We start from the raw sequence: 16,066 nt of genomic DNA, 5'->3' as shown, positions 1-16,066 counted from the left end.
GAGAAACAATCGATTGCTCTCGTGTAGTCAAAGGCTGGTACTCCTGGATTCCATTCTCAGTCCTCAGACTCCTCTTTCCAGTATAATTCCATCCCATCAAAGACATTCGGGTCGACTTCGAAAACCGGGAACCTTCTCATCGTCCTGTTCGAGCCAAACTTCTTCGCCAACTCACCCAGTTCACCTCCTCTCTTCTGCAGCCCGCCCGCAGAGCTCCCAACATAGATCCCAACATCCCGCTCCACCAAATCCCTCATCATGTCCGCGTTCATGTCCACGAAAGGCTCAAATAACAGAGTTCCTTCTCCAAGGTATTCCCTCACCTCGCCCAATCCCTTCGCATTTCTGTCGACATCCACGACCTTGATTCCCAGCGTCTTGAAATATTCTCGATCCAGTTCCGTATACGCTGGATCACTGACCCACACCCCGTCTCCCCCTTCCACGTCTTCTCCCTTCTCTTGCTGCCCTCTCACATACTCCACCAAATCCCAAAACACTACAACCTGCCACAGACTCCTTCTCCTACATTCTACGTTATCCCGACTCAGACTGCCACTCCCCAGACAGACGAACTTCTCCATTCTTCCCGGACCTCTGGCATCCAGAACCCAATCAACCAATTTGAGTAGTTGCTTCCTACATTCTGTCTTCTTCCACTGCTTCCTTTTGGTATCGAAATCGCGTTTGATGTCCGACATAGTGAGATCGCGGGAAACAGGTGGGGGACCATTGGCGTGCCCATGGCTGACAGGTTGAGCTTGTGAAGGTCGTGACTTCTTACCCTTGCGAGAAGGCACAGAAGTCCACTCGTTGTTTGTCGCCGACGCCATGACGGCAGAACGTGTTACGGTGGCAGACTTGAGCAAAAATCAAGACAGATGTCGTGAAATGTAGACCGATGAGACAAGAAGGGAGGAAATTTCTTGAGGAAAGAACGTTCTGACAGCTCGCTGTGAGGGATTAGTGCAGGACCGACCTACCTCTTGCGCAGTGTCTGCTCACGCAACATTCAGCAATACATGCGATAGTTCGAAGCGTGAGGTGTGGTTCCTGGCAGATGCAAGATGTGAGATGTCCAAGCAAGACGACCAAAGCTTAAGTAGAACAGACAGAGCTTCATGCTTGGCATTACTTTATTCCCTGGCCAGGTTCCATGAAAAGATCAGGCCTCAAATGAGCGAAGGGCATAGTCACATGTCAGCACACTCGAGGAAAATATGCTCGGTCTCCGAAAAGTGCCCTCCTTGCGAAGTCCCATTTTGTACAGCTCCTGTCTGCCATGGATATATAAACTGTGTGCACAATGTCCTCTTCGTCTTCTCGTCTTCTTTTGTCCACACAATGCTCAAACGTACAGTTCACACAGCACCATTACAAGTCCATCATCTTTCTCGCCGCTCTTACAAACTTCTCGCGCCATGTAGTACATGCTCCTTAGATGGCATCTTACTGCGTTGAAGCTCAACTCTGCACTTCCCTTTGCACATCTCCCGCAGCGCGAATGAAAACCCATATTCGACTCTAATCCACACCAGCATACAGGTCCACCACGATATTGATCGCCGCGACCAGAATCTCGGCTGCGATGAGGACGATCACGATCCACTCCAGATATTCACCTAAAGTCACAAAGTCAGTCTCATCTCTCACGACACCCTGATATCAGTAATAGGACCGTGAACTCACCATGCGTATGACTCAACTGATCCTTCAAGACCGCCAACAAATCCGCAATGACACCCACCCGCTCTTGCAACAACGCCACTCTCTGGTCCATTTCCAAATAACTTCTCACGGCAACATATACGGGTTCGAGCTGGGGTTCCGCCCACATGAGCTCCGGAGCATCGAGCACAGAACCTTGAAGATGGATATTGATCCGCAAGATAAACAGCTCTCCGATTTGCATGTTAATTTCTTTTCGTGTCATTTGGATCCGGCCTGTGGAAGCGATTTGCGAGGGGATCGTCTGAGTCGTGCTGATAGTGGCATCGAGGAGGTCTTCGTAAAGTGAGGTCTAATGAGATGGGTTAGTAAGTCCTGCTTCACTCTTACACGCAATGGCAATCGTGCTCCAATGCTGCAGAGACGCATACCTTTGTCGACTGCGCCAAAGCATGGCTGATGGCCAACTTGGTCATATAGTTCCTCTTCTCACGCAATGATATGAAATCATTGTATATCCGTGCCTGATACTCCCTCGTGTAGTAAAAGTTGAATTCTTCCGTCTGTACATCATCTTTTCCCAGCTTTTCCTGTTCAAACTTGGAGATCTCTTTCAAGAATCTCTGTTCTTCTTTCACGGACATTCCCCATATCACCACGACGCCGTACTCAAAAAGAAAAACTTCGGGAATATGCACCGTGATATCCATCTCCGGGTCGCGTTCGATCGAGGTTCCGGTTCCGAGTTCCCCGTCGTCCGCCGCTCTCGAGATCTCCGTACTTGAGGACGCAGTAGGTATCGTAGGTTCGCCATTCCCAGACGAACCAGCACCACCATTGTTCAAATCGATCAAGTCCTCTCTCCTCTCCCTCGCGTTCTCGTCAACCTCAATCGCCGAATCACTAAATCTCCTGATGGGCTGACTGTGCACCACCTCTGGATCCTCTTCCTCGAACAGCACTGAACCTTCGTTATTGCCGCTGCCACCACTAGACGCTCTCTTCAACCCTCCAGGTGATCTGGGCCTCAAATCATCTTTTTTGTACGAATATGGCGAGTACAAACACTCGTCAAACAACTTCGGATTCGCGCCTTTCGTCTTCGTCCTCCCCTTCAGAAACCGCATCAGCTCCTCAATCCGGTAGCTCGAAGCTGTACAGTACGCCGTAACGCGAGGCAACCGCTGCCGATCTTCCTTGCCCAGCCGCGCGGCATCTCGACGCGCAGTAGGATCTTTGATGCGTGTGAATTGGGAGTAAACGTCTCGTCCGCTCTCCTCTTCGGGCCCGTCATCACCAATGTCTGGGTTAGGAAGGAGTTTGAGTTTGGATGCTGTTCGCGTTGTGCGTTGAGGGCCAATTTTGCTGGCTGGGTTGAGATTGGGCATTTGAATCGCAGCGCCGGAGGAGTTTCGTCTTCGCAGTTTGCTGTTCAGCGCGGAAAGCGTGCTCTGTTTGGAATCGATGGCGGAGGACCCGAAGCCATTGTTGACGGCGTGAGAGGGCGGAGTAGAAGATAAAGGCGTCGGTCGTTGTCGATTGGGAGGAGAAGCTGTGGAAATGGTCGAGTTGAAGGTGACATTGCGCTTTGGTTTGGTAGGTGTCGGTCGCGGCGCGGAGGCGGACGAGGAACTGGTGGTGGGGAGGAGAGGTGAAGTCTCGTTTGTGGACGCCATGGCTGTTTCTGTTGGTGTAGAATGAGGCAGCGAATTGGTGCTGGTGGATCTGGCGATGGTCCGACACGCCCACGTGCTGACAGAGCTCTCTCCGACGCGCGTAGCTGCGCTCTATGCCGTGCTTCTATCGATCACGCCTCGAATGGCCTTGCCCGGGATTATGGCTCTCGCGCTCGGGCAGATGGCTTTCTCGAATGTGCAGTGCGGAGATCGGCGTGCGTGGTTGTACAAAGTGGACCTGTCAAAAAGCAGGTCGATGATCGTTCGTGAGGACGAGCTATCCTGGTCGCTCCACGATGACGTCGGAAGCTCGAGCCGAATGTCTTCAATGCAGCACGAGCCATCTACATATAATATCAATGCCCTTTGGATGCCTCTGCTATGCTATGCTCACTATGCACATCGGAGGGATATGGACAACGACAAGTACCCCAGAAGCTCCATTACACAAGAGCCAATGCCTCAATCCTGGCCTGCACAATTCTCATCTGAGCCCGTCACTCAGCTCAGGCGCGTAAGGAACTCAGTGACCTTGTTAATCTACTCATGCCACAGTCCCCTGCCTTCTTGTAGCTCGTTCGATCAGGACAACCATTCACACCCTCCTGTAGCATTTTCACAAATGCACATAATTCGCAGGAAAGCTTCCCTTCCTCCCATTGAGCTCTCCCTCCCACCAATCATCCGTACTCTCAGTCTTCTTAATCACCTTGATCCGATCGCCCTCTCTGAACGGCAGATCCTCAGGAGTCTGACCTTCGAAGTCATACAACGCTGTGACATACAACATTGGAGCCGAACCAATCCTCTTGGCCGGCACCGGTGGCGGAGGCTTCTTCTTTGCAGCGGCAATACTGGCCACTGATGCACCAATCGATTGCGATGACTTTTGTCGATTCAAATGTGGCATGCCTGTGTTGACGGTAGAGAAGTAATCGTTGTGTGAAGACACGCGCGAAAGAGCGTTTGGAGGGGTGACATAGTGTGCTGATGAAGTAGAAGCCTGGGATTCCGTATATGCCGGGGGAGCTTGCGAAGGGTACGTTGGCATGAGACCTCCTGGCGATTTGCGGTCTGCCGGGTAGCCGTTCGCCGTCGTGGATGGCATGCGGGGCTTGTTTGAAGGAATACCGGGAGATGGGAGTGGTGAAGCACCAAACTTCGGTGAGGGTGATGGCATTGCCCCTGGCCGTGGTGGCTTTGGCGGCGCATCTTCCTCCTCCTGCTCAGCTCCTGGATATGTGATCTGCTGCGGTCGAGGACTGGTTCCATTGCTGCTACCTGCGGGACGAGGCACTGGTGGTGCTGACTTTCCAGGCATCGAAGCTTTGCCGCGTGAGACCAGCGCCGAAGACTTGGTCCTGATACCTAGTCCTGTGTAGGTATGCTCCGCGGTAGGCGTGTTCATAGCCAAATGAATGGCTTTCCCGCCCCTCAGCAATTCCGAATGTGACTCCCACTCCTTCCGCAGGCTCGAAAATTCCGAGTCCCAAACGGAGACTATTTCCCCATCACTCGGCGCAGGGCTCGGAATACCCTGTTGTCTGCAGTATGCGTCCAAGCTCGTGTATAGCTGCCCTACCAGCGTTGTCTGGATTTCAATCTGAGCCGTGAGAAGGAACGGCAGCAGTGCCTGAATAGCCTCAATAACAGGCGGGAAGTACTGCTTGATCTGATCATCAGCAGTCTGGTAATCGATCTGCGCCTGTTGAAGATCCGCTTCGTGCTTCGCCAATGCAGCCTCCTCCTTCATCGTCTTGACTTCTTTCCTCCGCGCATGTTCAGCCCTACTGAGGAATCGCTCAAAATCCACTTTCATATTCTCGCGATGTTTCATGGTTTTCTGAAGCGACTTGGTCGCTGCTTTGGCTTCCTTCACTGGTCTGACGATTTTGTTGTCGATCATGCCAATCTCCTGCTTCAAGTCCGCCTTCAGCTCGCTGTACATCTTCTGCAGACCAAGGCATTTCTGCATTTGCTCGTGGGGTGTTTGCACTGGCGGGCTGCGGTTCGTGGTGGGCTCGGGCGGTGGTTCGATGGGTTTGTAAATCGAGGCGAAGGCTTCGGAGGCGTCGTACTGGTATTTGAGGATTTCTTCCCAGCCATTGCGCCAGATGGTTATGTCCTTTTCAAGCTAGAAAGGTGTCAGCTCGAGTTGACAGCCAGGAAGCTGAAGTTGGAATGCGTACGCGCAGGAGCATGTCATCCGTGGCCTTGAATTCCGCAATCACTGATCCAACATCTTGCTGATCCGCCGACCTCTTGCTGCCGACCTTGTGCGCAGTGCGCTGCACCGTCTTGAACATGTTGACTGAATCGTTGCTGGAATTCGAACGTGGTCAATGGCTAGCTGCCCTGTTTCCAATGCTCAGCGGACCAAGCTCAATGGCTTCCGCGTTCAGTCGCGCGAAATGCAAGGAAGATGGAAAGACAAGAAAGTTAGTACGAAGTGAAGCTTCCGCCGCACGTTCACCGGTCTTGCCGCAACGCAAACAAAGTGGAGAGGAGACGAGTGGGCAGTTCCTTGTTCACGACCATGTCGTGTCGTGTTGTACGCGTACGTCACCTTGCCAAAATGTTTGTCTATGCGCGCGTGCTGTACGAGCTTCTGCTCATCAAACTGCGAAACTAGCCAGATTACAAGCAAAATACGGAAAACAGGGAAGAGCTGCACAGCATCTGCATATCTCTTCACCCACGTGTTCTGCCTGCAGTGAAAGAGGAACGAGAGGAATAGCAAAGGTCCTTGCAGGTCGAGAACACCAGCCCGCGGGGTTCAATGTGAAACTCTATACTGTGCCAGCTCTGCTCAGCCACAAGCCACACGCCGCCACGACAGCGACACAAGGTCAAGATCTCACCTTCTTCTCTGGGTCGGAGAAAGGAGATCTTGCATGACACTGACCATGGTTCGAGCAAGCCAACACTAGCAAGCGAGTCAAGAACCGAGACAACGGTGATGCCACATGCTTGGTTTCTCAAATCCCCTTTGCGGCAGCCACTTCAAAAGCTACCATTGTGCTACTCAGCTGAGACATGCAGTAGCGCTGGTCGGCGGTACCATATGGGCGGCGTCGAGTCTGCGCACAGAGTTCCTTTTATGTCCTTTCGTAACTGTCATTAATGGTAATGATGACATTCTCCTATGATGCTCTGAAGTTCTGATCGACAAAACCGATGTCATCAATGCACTCCTATTCTTACAGCTTACTCACTACCGATCCATCGTCCAGACCACCACTCATTATTGCTGCCTCATCTCTCCCGTACAACACCCACTCTTTGCCGCCGCTCGTGCTCCACCAAGCATGACATACGCGACTTCGTTCCGGGTCAAGCTCTCCACTAGAGACGAGTATATGCCAGAAGTGATTTTTGCAATGCTCTCGCATTTTCATGTCTTGTATATCGTGAATCATGTCCGCGGTAATGGGTAGCCATTCGTCAAGTAAATCCAGTGGAATTTGCGTGAGACCGTCGATGACGGTCAATGTGTGAACGGCCTGTTCAGACACAGCCACTGGTGACTCGACAGCTGCTTCTGGTGAGTCTGAGCGAATGGGTATCGGTGAAGTCTGTGCATTCAAGGCTCGCTCATGTAGCAAATCGAGAAGCACAGCCGGCATCATTGGTTGCTCCACTGCCAGCGATGAAGGCGGCGATGTAAGCTTGAGCAGCGACTTGAATGCCAATCGGAATTGGCGAGCCGAAAGATTCGAAGGGAAGACTCTGAACAGGGAGTCCACGTAGAATGGTAGATTCGCAATCGTCGCTTGAGCATTTTGAGGCGCAGAGAATACCGCCAACGTGACGCTGTGTGCGGCTTCGAAAACTGGCAGAAGTGGTCCTTTGCCGCCAGCAGCCAGGTAGGAGGTTACCACTGGTACGACAACTTCGGCTGTGAGATGCGTTGGTAGGGTGAGTGTGAAGTGCTCCACTGTATTAAGGAAGAAGAGATCGAGAGTCCGGTCCAAGGGGTGTTCCGCGACCTTTCCGATCTGTGGTGGTTGAATCTCGCGCAAGAAGGATTCGACTTCTCCAGGATATTGGCTTAATATGTCCATCGCTGTGTAGTACACGAAGTTGTACTGCGAGAATGTCGACATGCCTTGGCGGGTGGTGACAAAATAGATATTTCGGAGCACATGGAGTGTCTGTTGCGCGATGCCAGGTGCCAGCTCATCGCGAGCTAGCATGGGGTCCCCTAGCATGCGGCCTAGCACACTTCGCATGACAATGACACTGGCGAAGAGAACAGACTGCAATAGTTTGAACAACGCTGGGCTTGTAGTCGTGATTGTATGTTCATCCAAGAATTGGCTTTGCTCTGTGCTTTCGACATTCGACAGTCTGTTCTGCCGCCATTGTGTGATAAGTGTTCGGCCGAAATTGCTCAGGTCGTCCAACGCGGCAGTGACAAGCCAGTGCTCCCGGACCTGTTCGATGGCATGTCCTATGAGTCTCGATAGTGGTCCAAGTGATTTGACTAGCGGCCCTGACGACATATGTTGTAATCGCTGATAAGAATGTGATTGTTCCGGCCACCTCAGCTTGCCATTGCCAGTGACTTGAATGTCTCGATCGAGGGCTCCAAGAAAGTAAGCTGATTGTAAGCCCTCACTTGAGTGGAATGTGGTCTTCATCAGCACTGGCAGAAGAAGATCATAGTCCAGTTTCGACCTTTCAAAATTTGACATGATAGGAAAGCAGTGGTTCAACACAAGTGTGATACCACCACAGCCAATCTCGTCGTCATCCAGCGTTTCCTCAAGCGCCAGATTGGCCGCAGTGACTAACCCACTTTCCAGCTTGTGTCGCATGCTATTCGAAATATTCTCATCATCAGGATTGCCAAAGCCAAGCAGCAGTCCAGCAATCGCCAGCAAATGTCGCCATCGTGGAGAGTGGTCATCAGCACCTTGGATGACAGCCTCAATCCAGTCATCTTTGGCAAGCGTTCGCTCGTGTTGGAGCTGTGAGAATTCGGCATCGGGAACTTTGTCTCTCACGGCATTTTCGTGTTTGATGAGAGCTTGAGCAGCCGAATGGAACACGCTAATCATGCGCATGCACGATCGCAAGCCTTCCGGATAAGCCCATATCGCTGGAGCTGAGAGGAGTTGACTTGTCAAGAGTGTGACATTGAGTGGATTGTTGAGTGTAGTCAAAAGAGATGATGCCGTTCCAAAGAGCCTATATGCTGTCAGACGGTTGCAACAAACGCGACTCAGATTTGATTTACCTTGGGGTATCTTGCTGGTCGGTATACGTCTGCAGATGCCTCAGCAGCGTGCCCAGTAGGCGATCGCCAGGCATCGTGCCTCAAGACAAGCACAATTCGATAAGTAGATTGTTCTGTCGCGTACCGTGATGGAGTGAGAGGTGTTGTTGGTATCGTGAGGTCAATGCCGAGGCCCTGGAAGCTAAGCTGATTGGCTGCTTGGTTGGCCCTTGCATCCTTGCACATGCTCGAGCTCGAGGGGTGTGGCTTTGGACATCAACATCAGATCTGAACATGCAATTCATCTGACTACCAAAAGTGCCATCAGGACGTTCGAATGAACACCCACGTTTTCCGGCACGCAGCTATTGGAGCAGGGTCATGAGACCACACTCAATCCTCATCAGCACTCCTCCAGCAACATCAAAACATGGCGTAAGCCCAGTCCTCAACTCCTACCACTCCCTCTCTCCCCCATCGAAACTAACACCGCCCCCAGTAACCGATTTCTCAAACAAGAAGTCTACCAAAAACCCCTCTCCTACGAACCTCCCGCCTTCCCATCCCTCTACTGGCCCTTCCCCGTAAGCGGCCCTCAAAATGTCTACCTCTACGACGTGGAATCCATGTGGCGCTTCACACTCTACTGGACACTAATTTGCGTGGGCGGCGTACACTTGATAGCGGCAGCCTACGCTTGTGCTATGCAGTGGCGGAACTGGAAAGTGATCTGGATCGTGCCGCTAGTCTATGCCGTGATTGGAGCGACAGAGGCTGTGATTGCTGGTTGTGTTACAGGCATTCTGTGAGTGACCCCCCTGACAAATTCTAGTGTGGATCATTTGCTGACTGGTTTGTAGACTCGCTGGCTGCTATACTGCTGGTTTCTTCCGCATGTCGACGTGGATTCCTTTCGCATGGGGCATCACGAATTCTCTGGTCCTCATTCTGGCTTCTTTCGCCATACAAGGCGGAATGTGAGGCAATAGCACACAGGCCACCGGGCAATACCATCTGGTTAGGCCACTTCTGAAGTGCCAAGTGCTTGAGATAACGCGGCCTCTTGGGCACGGCCGTGCAGGATCTGGTCACAACGGCTTTTAATCTAAGAAGCATCTCGGGCCGTGTGGATCTCGCTTCCCTCAGGATGGAATTCAATGGAAATGAGACCTCAACACTTCACGTGAATCACGCCGAAGAGGGTCGATGCGAGACACGCAGAAACCAGCACGAAACGCAGTATGAACTCGGTCTCGCACAATCTGTTCATTTGACGAAGACGGCCGTTATGCTAGTGCTGTATGAGCCTACCGCCTATCAGGATGCTATCATCAGTCATCTAGAAGAACGCATTCGGGTTCTCCAATCTCCTGCGAGCACTTCCGATACCATCATCACCACCTTCCTGGTTCTCGCCAAGCCAAGGCTTCTTCGCCTCACCCAAAACTCCTTCAGTGCCATAGTAGATGAAATGCCCAACCATAATCAGGACAAATGCGATAGGATACATCCAGTGGATCGAAAGATTGAAGATCTTGATTCCAACAATAACGCCCCAGAAGTTGCCGGTCAACAGACCAATGTTCAAGAACGCTGCAGATGCCATGCGGAGCAGAAGAGGGACCGCGGAGTAGAACCATGTCAAAAGTAGGGTGTATCCAACAAGATATGCGCCGACTTGGCCACTCCACTGTGCAGCACGGAAAGATGCGCGGTCGAAAATGGCGGCTTGGACACCATTGATGGGCATAGCCCAGAATGCGAGTTGACCAATGACTTCGTACATTGGTCGCTTGGAGACCAGGAACTCCTCAGCAACATTGGTCAGTCCATAGAATGTAGCGCCGACCAATGCGAAGAGATCTCCCTTGACAGCATCCACGGCTTGCCCTCCGTTCGTGCCACGAATGTGATCCGATGCAACTAGGATGCCAAGTCCACCGCAGCAGATCAAAATTCCAGCGTATTGCAGCCAGTGGTATCGAACCTTGAGGAAGATGATAGAAACCAGCAGGACGACCGCAATCGCCCAGAAGTTGATCAGTTGCGCAGAAAGAATAGTCGTGTAGTTGTAAGCAAGTACAGTGAAGTAATTGCCTTGCACATCGCAGAATCCAAGAATGAAGTATCGCCAGCCATCCTTGTAGATCATCTTGCCCCATTTCTTGAAGCCATATTTGTAGATCGTGATGCTGGTATAGATGAGGTTCAACAAGATATAGTTGAACAAGCTCTGAAAAGCCGGAATAGCCCAGTTCTCTTCGCGCAGCAGAGAAGTAATTGTGTTCGTTCCGGTAATCGTCACAGCCAGAGCCTGTGACAAAAGCAGGATGAAGTAAAATTGCGGCTTCTTCAAGTACGCAAATCGACCTCCTTCACGTCTCTCAAGCTCTGCAACAGTCGTTTGCACCGGACGCTGCTCCGAAGGATCTGCACCAACCAGATGAATCGGGCCATGTCCAGAGGGAGTCTTGAAATCCGTCGGCGAATCCGGAGAGCTGTTTGATCCCTTCGGCTCGACTGTCACTCTTTCCACGGATCCGCTTTCGATCTCTGCACGGCCGGATGCATTCTGCTGCGCTACAGCATCGGTAACTTCCTGCTTCAACATAGTGACGACGATAAGAAAGCACGCGGCTCAAGTTCCAAGCTCGAGTCAGCTCTGCCGTGCGCTGCAAAGCGTTCAAAAGTGGCGGCTGCAAGCAATCGGGAAGGCGTGCGCGCAGCGCAACAGTATCGCGGGCTGTCGCTTGCTGGAGCTTTTTGGGAAAGTGGCGTGAACGCAAAGCCCGAAGTCGTTCACGAGGTGAGAAAGGCTATCACTGGAAGTGGTGTAGTGAGAGGGGAAGAAGAAGGAAAGATGAGAACACAAGAAGATAGGCTGGTTTTCTTTTTTCCCTCGTCTCTGGCTTTCTCACCCAATCTCGTGCTCCCACGCACGTGGGCGCAAGCTACTGCACCCACTTTCGCCCCCAGAAGGGACTAGATGCGGCCCAGAAGGCGATCGGCTTGTCGCTGCCGAATGGTCGAAAGTCGTCTACAGCTTCTTTGGGAATACGCAGAGGAGTTGTTTTGGTTAGATCTTTGAGCACTGATTCTGTGATGATAGCTGCAGGGCATATATTGGAGGCTGGTGAGGCTTGTGCTTGCCGTGAAGAAGCAAGCCGCAAACAAGAGATGTGAAGATCGATCATGGTGTGGTTCACTGTGCACAGGGCTTGAAAGTTTCTGACCGCGACCGCGACCGAGGTTGACTGCCAAGACGCGCAAGGATGAGCTGGCACGAGCTCGTGGGATGCCTGCTTTTGGCGTGGCTCGCACGAGACTGCATCTGACTGCCATGTGTACTTGGAGACAGAGAGGATGGGCACACATGGTCGGTAATATGTTTGTACAGCTAATTGTGTTTGTACTGCTACTATCAAGACAGGGCTTTGTTGCGCCGACGAAATGCTCTCAAGAAAATTCAGTGTCTTTGCCTGCAAGACTCACCATGTCTGCAATGGTGGTGCCAGTCGCTCAAAACGCTATCAAGCTCACAAAAGGAAATATGTCTGATCGTCAAGATCTCAAGCCGCAGCCTTGCTCTTTCTGCGGAAACTCATGCTCATACGGCTTTTCTTCTTGTCCTCGACTGGGACTGGTGGCGCGACTGGCTTGGGAGCCGCGGTCTCGGCGGCTTTGGTGGCCACTTCGACTGTGACCTTGCCGCCATGTGTAAAATATGTACGTGGTTTGGAGGATACAGTCGTGTTGGTAATGACCGATGCTGCGCGTGAATGAGGCATGCTGAGCATACGGCCGTCGTCTGATGAAGACTCGCTTCCGCTCGGGCCTATTTCGAAGCCTGTAGGACATGTTAGTGCCAGGAACATTGTTCTAGATGTGGGGAACTTACCATATGTGTGGGATTGAGTCTTCTTCAGTGCGGATGGTAGTGGGGGTCGAGACCCGTTAGCGACGCTGCCGCCAAAGTGTGTCGTTGTACGTCGCGAATTTGCGCCCGTGGGACGCATGGGAGGATGTAAAGTGCTGTTCGAGAAGCCTCCAACAAGCGCCAGTTTGGCGTAATGTGCGGGATTGGGCAGCTGACCAGGTGTAATTGGGGTCGGCATTATCAGAGCTGATATCTGGGGCGGCGAGTTCGACCTCCTTCGTACACTTGGTGCGCCGTCTGTCTTCGGGATCTCGCCTCTGTATGCGAACAAGCCCGGGCTCGCTGGGATGGATTCGTCTTCTGGGACGTTGTTCTCCGGTACAGAGCTCATTGCTGGGCGCACATAGGCCTTAGTGAGCTCGGACAGGCTCTTCTCGCTTGCGGATCGGGGCATGCGCTTTGACTCTTGTGTAGGCACTGCTGCTTGCATCATGTGATGGGAAAGAGTCTTCTGCTCTGCAATTATGGGCTCCTCAGCGATTTCTTCGGCTGGCTTGACTGGTGGCGTGTCGTGCGCCGCCGCCTCCTCCGCATGAGGCTGGTCGTCCTTGACATGTGGCGCTGGGTCGGCTGCGTACGACGGCAACGGCGCTGCTGGCTGAGACTCCAACGTTGATGCAACGTCGCGTTCGACCACCGCCGGTGAGTCTTGGGTAGCCGGAGCCGGTGATGTGACCACAATGTGCTGATGTGTGCTGATATTTGCAGGCGCGTGAGCTGGAGCGCATGTTCGCACGCGGCCAACGACACGGCCATACTCATCAATGACTTCGCCATTGGCGTTGGCCTTCTGGCGAACGCAGTCCAGAAGGTCACCTTCCACGAGCTCTCCTATAGCATCGCCCTCCTCGTCAAGTATCTTGCCTTTCTTGTTGACCTTGAAGCCTTCCAGTACTGACAGCGGAGGTAAGCTTCCAACTCGAATTTGGCGTGGATCCACAGGACTCGTGTGTGCAGTGCTGGACTGAGACGATTGTCGCATTCGTGGGTGGGGCTGTTCAGAATGGGAACGGGTTTCTGCTTGATGTTGCTCACGTGTGGCAGATTCGGCGTCCTGGTTTGATAACCATAGTGAGGCAGGCCTCGATGTCAGTTCGTCGCTTGTTTTGTACTGCTCCAATGCTTGCAGCGAAGGCATTGGCTCTGCATCGTCTTCGAACCTTGTACGCTTGCTAACAGACTTGTTCGATCTGATCGATCGAGCGTCCGAGTTCAAGTCCAAAGGCGAAACGTTGCCGACGCTCTTGTGCTTGGGAGAACTCTCTCGTCCGCGAGATTGTTCATCGGTATACAGTTTGAGTTCGGGCATGGTTTGAGTGAGCTGCAGATAGCTTGGAGAATAGTCCAGCAAGTTAAGCTCGCTTGGAACACGAGAGTGTGCAGCAGAAATGGGCTCGGCGGACTCGTAACCAGAGTCTGAAGAGGCTTGAGGCGTGTAATAGCCTCCTGGCGTGCTGTGCTTCCTGGGAGCAGGAGCGGCCGCAAAGTGGTCGGAACTGCTGCGCTGTTGGTACTTGGGTCTGTATACGCTTGGTCTCTCCTTGAAAGCCGGTGGCATTGGAATTGAATCCGCGGGATGGCCGTGGCCATCTTCATCGTAGGCACTGTCCTGTCGAAAACGCTGACCGCTAGGCGATGCAGGAGCTGTCATCGAACCACGAGCGTATGCTGCACGCTGGAATGTGCCGTCATGTCTTGGGATCTCGATTCTCCGGCTTTCGATAACGCTTGTTTGATAGCCATCCGAAGCATCTTCTTCGGGAGCGTTGTGATCGGTGACTTTGGCAGACCCGTGCCTAGGAACGAACTTTTTCGTAACTTTGGTCTGAACAGCAGACTTCTTGAGCTCCTCTGCTGCAGAGGAGTCCTTGCTCGACTTGCCCTTTCGAGAGAAGAGGCCCATCGTGAAGAGGCTGCACGAGTCCGAACGACTCGCTACGATGTGAAAGAGGGCAAATATGAGAATGATACAAAATATCTGTGTCAAGTTTCAGCGGGAAGACTGGTCATCACAAAAGGGAGCGACCACCTACTTAGCTGCACAGCATGCCGCGCAGTAGTACACGAGCACGACGCAACAGATGACAGCGATCGGCTCTATTCCCGATCGAGTCTCTCACCTATGGCTGAAGCATATTCGTGTTAACGTTGTAGCCGCCTCTGCACGGCATCAAGGGCTAAAGCCAAAATGCTTTACGAGGTGCACTGCAGCCATGCGGCGTCGGCACTACCGGCTGGTTGTTACGTGGACGTCCTGCCATCTAGTCCTCCAGTTGGTATAGCATGCAAATATCCAGCAGTTCATGCTAACTCAGATGCAATGAAAATTCCAGAAATGTCAAGCTCACCTGCCAGCATGGAAATAGCATGCACTGACGCGTGGTGAACACGCGTTTGAGTGAGCAAGACACTCGACTGCAACCATGGCTGTCTTGCACATGTGCATCATGCAGTTTGAGCTATGACAAGCTCTATCACGCCGCCAGCCGGCGGCAAAAGTGTAAGCTGCCGGTGGATCGACTTGCGTGAAAGACGTGCATTGTGCATTTCTCACAAGCTCTCAACGGTACGCCTCCGAGCCGGCGCCGGCGGTCAATGCAGGCAGCCGGGCGCCAGTAGCGCCATCTCGTCCCCTTTTGGATCCGCATGTCTGGTTCGGGTCTGAGCGATCTCAAAACGAAACTTTGTTCCGCCTCGGGCGTATTTTAACACGGGCCACCGACGCATGCGTTTCACTTGCCATCGTCTTTGTGCATCTCATCGTTGTCATGGCGTGCATCCAGAGGTCTGAACAGATGTAGGCACAGATTTCAGCGGTGTAGAGCTGTTTGCACACCATTATGCGCCTCATGCCATCATCACAAGAAGCAGTTCGCCGGTGGCATGAGCATTGTCCATGACTTCTCCCTAGCCTCTATAGGTGTTTGCGGCCCTTCTCAGATGAGCTGAGACGCCGCCGAGCTCCGCGGAGACAGCTTGGCAGCGAGCGAGCACCCATTTCCGTCTTTTGATGATTCAGATAGTGGTCTTGCGACATTAGGGCATGCGCAGGACGGAGCTTGGCCACATCACGGTATAATGATTGCGTATGAACAATTTAGGGTGCCGTCGAGATGAGAGCTTGTCATGAAGGAGGCTCAACACAATTTACCTTCCCACGAGCACAGGAACAGGTTGCCGCCCTTCTCGCACAGTCCTCGTCTCAAGGTCCAGGTGTGATTAAGTTGCATAAAAAAGGCCGCAGCTGGAAAGGCACGAGCCCAACGTTTCCGTACCAGTATTGAACCATCAAGTCTTGCCGACTTTGCAGACCAGAACGTCCTATCGCCGGTGTACAGTATTCAAATACGGGAGTGGATCATGCAATCTTCCTGCGCAAGCGTCGTCAGGCTTCCTGAACTCAATCCAAAACGATGGGAAAGTTCCTTCCAGCGGTGCACGTGGTAGCTGTGTGATACTGGTTGCAGGAACGAGCTCTGGGATACCGAGCTTAAGCTTGTACAGACGCGGGTTCTTCCATCTCGACACAGCCTTGCCAGTGCACGAAGATGCAGAAGATCTCTG

At 52.5% G+C, this 16,066-nt stretch overlaps 7 protein-coding genes across 7 annotated transcripts; 1 reads left to right on the top strand and 6 right to left on the bottom strand.

Moving 5' to 3' along the window:
* Positions 1 to 56: 56 nt before the first annotated feature.
* RHO25_010037 (uncharacterized protein) lies at positions 57 to 833 on the bottom strand (the record flags this gene model as incomplete). The annotated part of the gene is made up of 1 exon (XM_023601557.1): positions 57 to 833. One exon carries the CDS (start codon positions 831 to 833, stop codon positions 57 to 59), a length of 777 nt encoding a protein of 258 aa, XP_023453263.1.
* Positions 834 to 1,524: 691 nt separating this feature from the next.
* Positions 1,525 to 3,344, bottom strand: RHO25_010036 (uncharacterized protein; the record flags this gene model as incomplete). Its single annotated transcript, XM_023601556.2, has 3 exons — positions 1,525 to 1,622; positions 1,690 to 2,020; positions 2,100 to 3,344. The coding sequence occupies 3 exons, from the start codon at positions 3,342 to 3,344 to the stop codon at positions 1,525 to 1,527; spliced, it is 1,674 nt and encodes a 557-aa protein (XP_023453264.1).
* Positions 3,345 to 3,960: 616 nt separating this feature from the next.
* On the bottom strand, positions 3,961 to 5,650 carry RHO25_010035 (uncharacterized protein; the record flags this gene model as incomplete). The annotated part of the gene is made up of 2 exons (XM_023601555.2): positions 3,961 to 5,478; positions 5,534 to 5,650. The coding sequence occupies 2 exons, from the start codon at positions 5,648 to 5,650 to the stop codon at positions 3,961 to 3,963; spliced, it is 1,635 nt and encodes a 544-aa protein (XP_023453270.1).
* An 894-nt stretch (positions 5,651 to 6,544) lies between these two features.
* RHO25_010034 (uncharacterized protein) lies at positions 6,545 to 8,660 on the bottom strand (the record flags this gene model as incomplete). The annotated part of the gene is made up of 2 exons (XM_023601554.2): positions 6,545 to 8,537; positions 8,587 to 8,660. 2 exons carry the CDS (start codon positions 8,658 to 8,660, stop codon positions 6,545 to 6,547), a joined length of 2,067 nt encoding a protein of 688 aa, XP_023453137.1.
* A 335-nt stretch (positions 8,661 to 8,995) lies between these two features.
* On the top strand, positions 8,996 to 9,546 carry RHO25_010033 (uncharacterized protein; the record flags this gene model as incomplete). Its single annotated transcript, XM_023601553.2, has 3 exons — positions 8,996 to 9,000; positions 9,065 to 9,370; positions 9,426 to 9,546. The coding sequence occupies 3 exons, from the start codon at positions 8,996 to 8,998 to the stop codon at positions 9,544 to 9,546; spliced, it is 432 nt and encodes a 143-aa protein (XP_023453268.1).
* Positions 9,547 to 9,904: 358 nt separating this feature from the next.
* RHO25_010032 (uncharacterized protein) lies at positions 9,905 to 11,176 on the bottom strand (the record flags this gene model as incomplete). Its single annotated transcript, XM_023601552.2, has 1 exon — positions 9,905 to 11,176. One exon carries the CDS (start codon positions 11,174 to 11,176, stop codon positions 9,905 to 9,907), a length of 1,272 nt encoding a protein of 423 aa, XP_023453269.1.
* Positions 11,177 to 12,134: 958 nt separating this feature from the next.
* RHO25_010031 (uncharacterized protein) lies at positions 12,135 to 14,405 on the bottom strand (the record flags this gene model as incomplete). Its single annotated transcript, XM_023601551.2, has 2 exons — positions 12,135 to 12,412; positions 12,464 to 14,405. The coding sequence occupies 2 exons, from the start codon at positions 14,403 to 14,405 to the stop codon at positions 12,135 to 12,137; spliced, it is 2,220 nt and encodes a 739-aa protein (XP_023453266.1).
* Positions 14,406 to 16,066: the final 1,661 nt, after the last annotated feature.

Source organism: Cercospora beticola, chromosome 6 (genome assembly GCF_033473495.1).
Source record: "Cercospora beticola chromosome 6, complete sequence".
Lineage (NCBI taxonomy): Eukaryota > Fungi > Ascomycota > Dothideomycetes > Mycosphaerellales > Mycosphaerellaceae > Cercospora > Cercospora beticola.
Note: the sequence above shows the minus strand (reverse complement) of the source record. Positions and strands in the feature narration are given on the sequence as shown.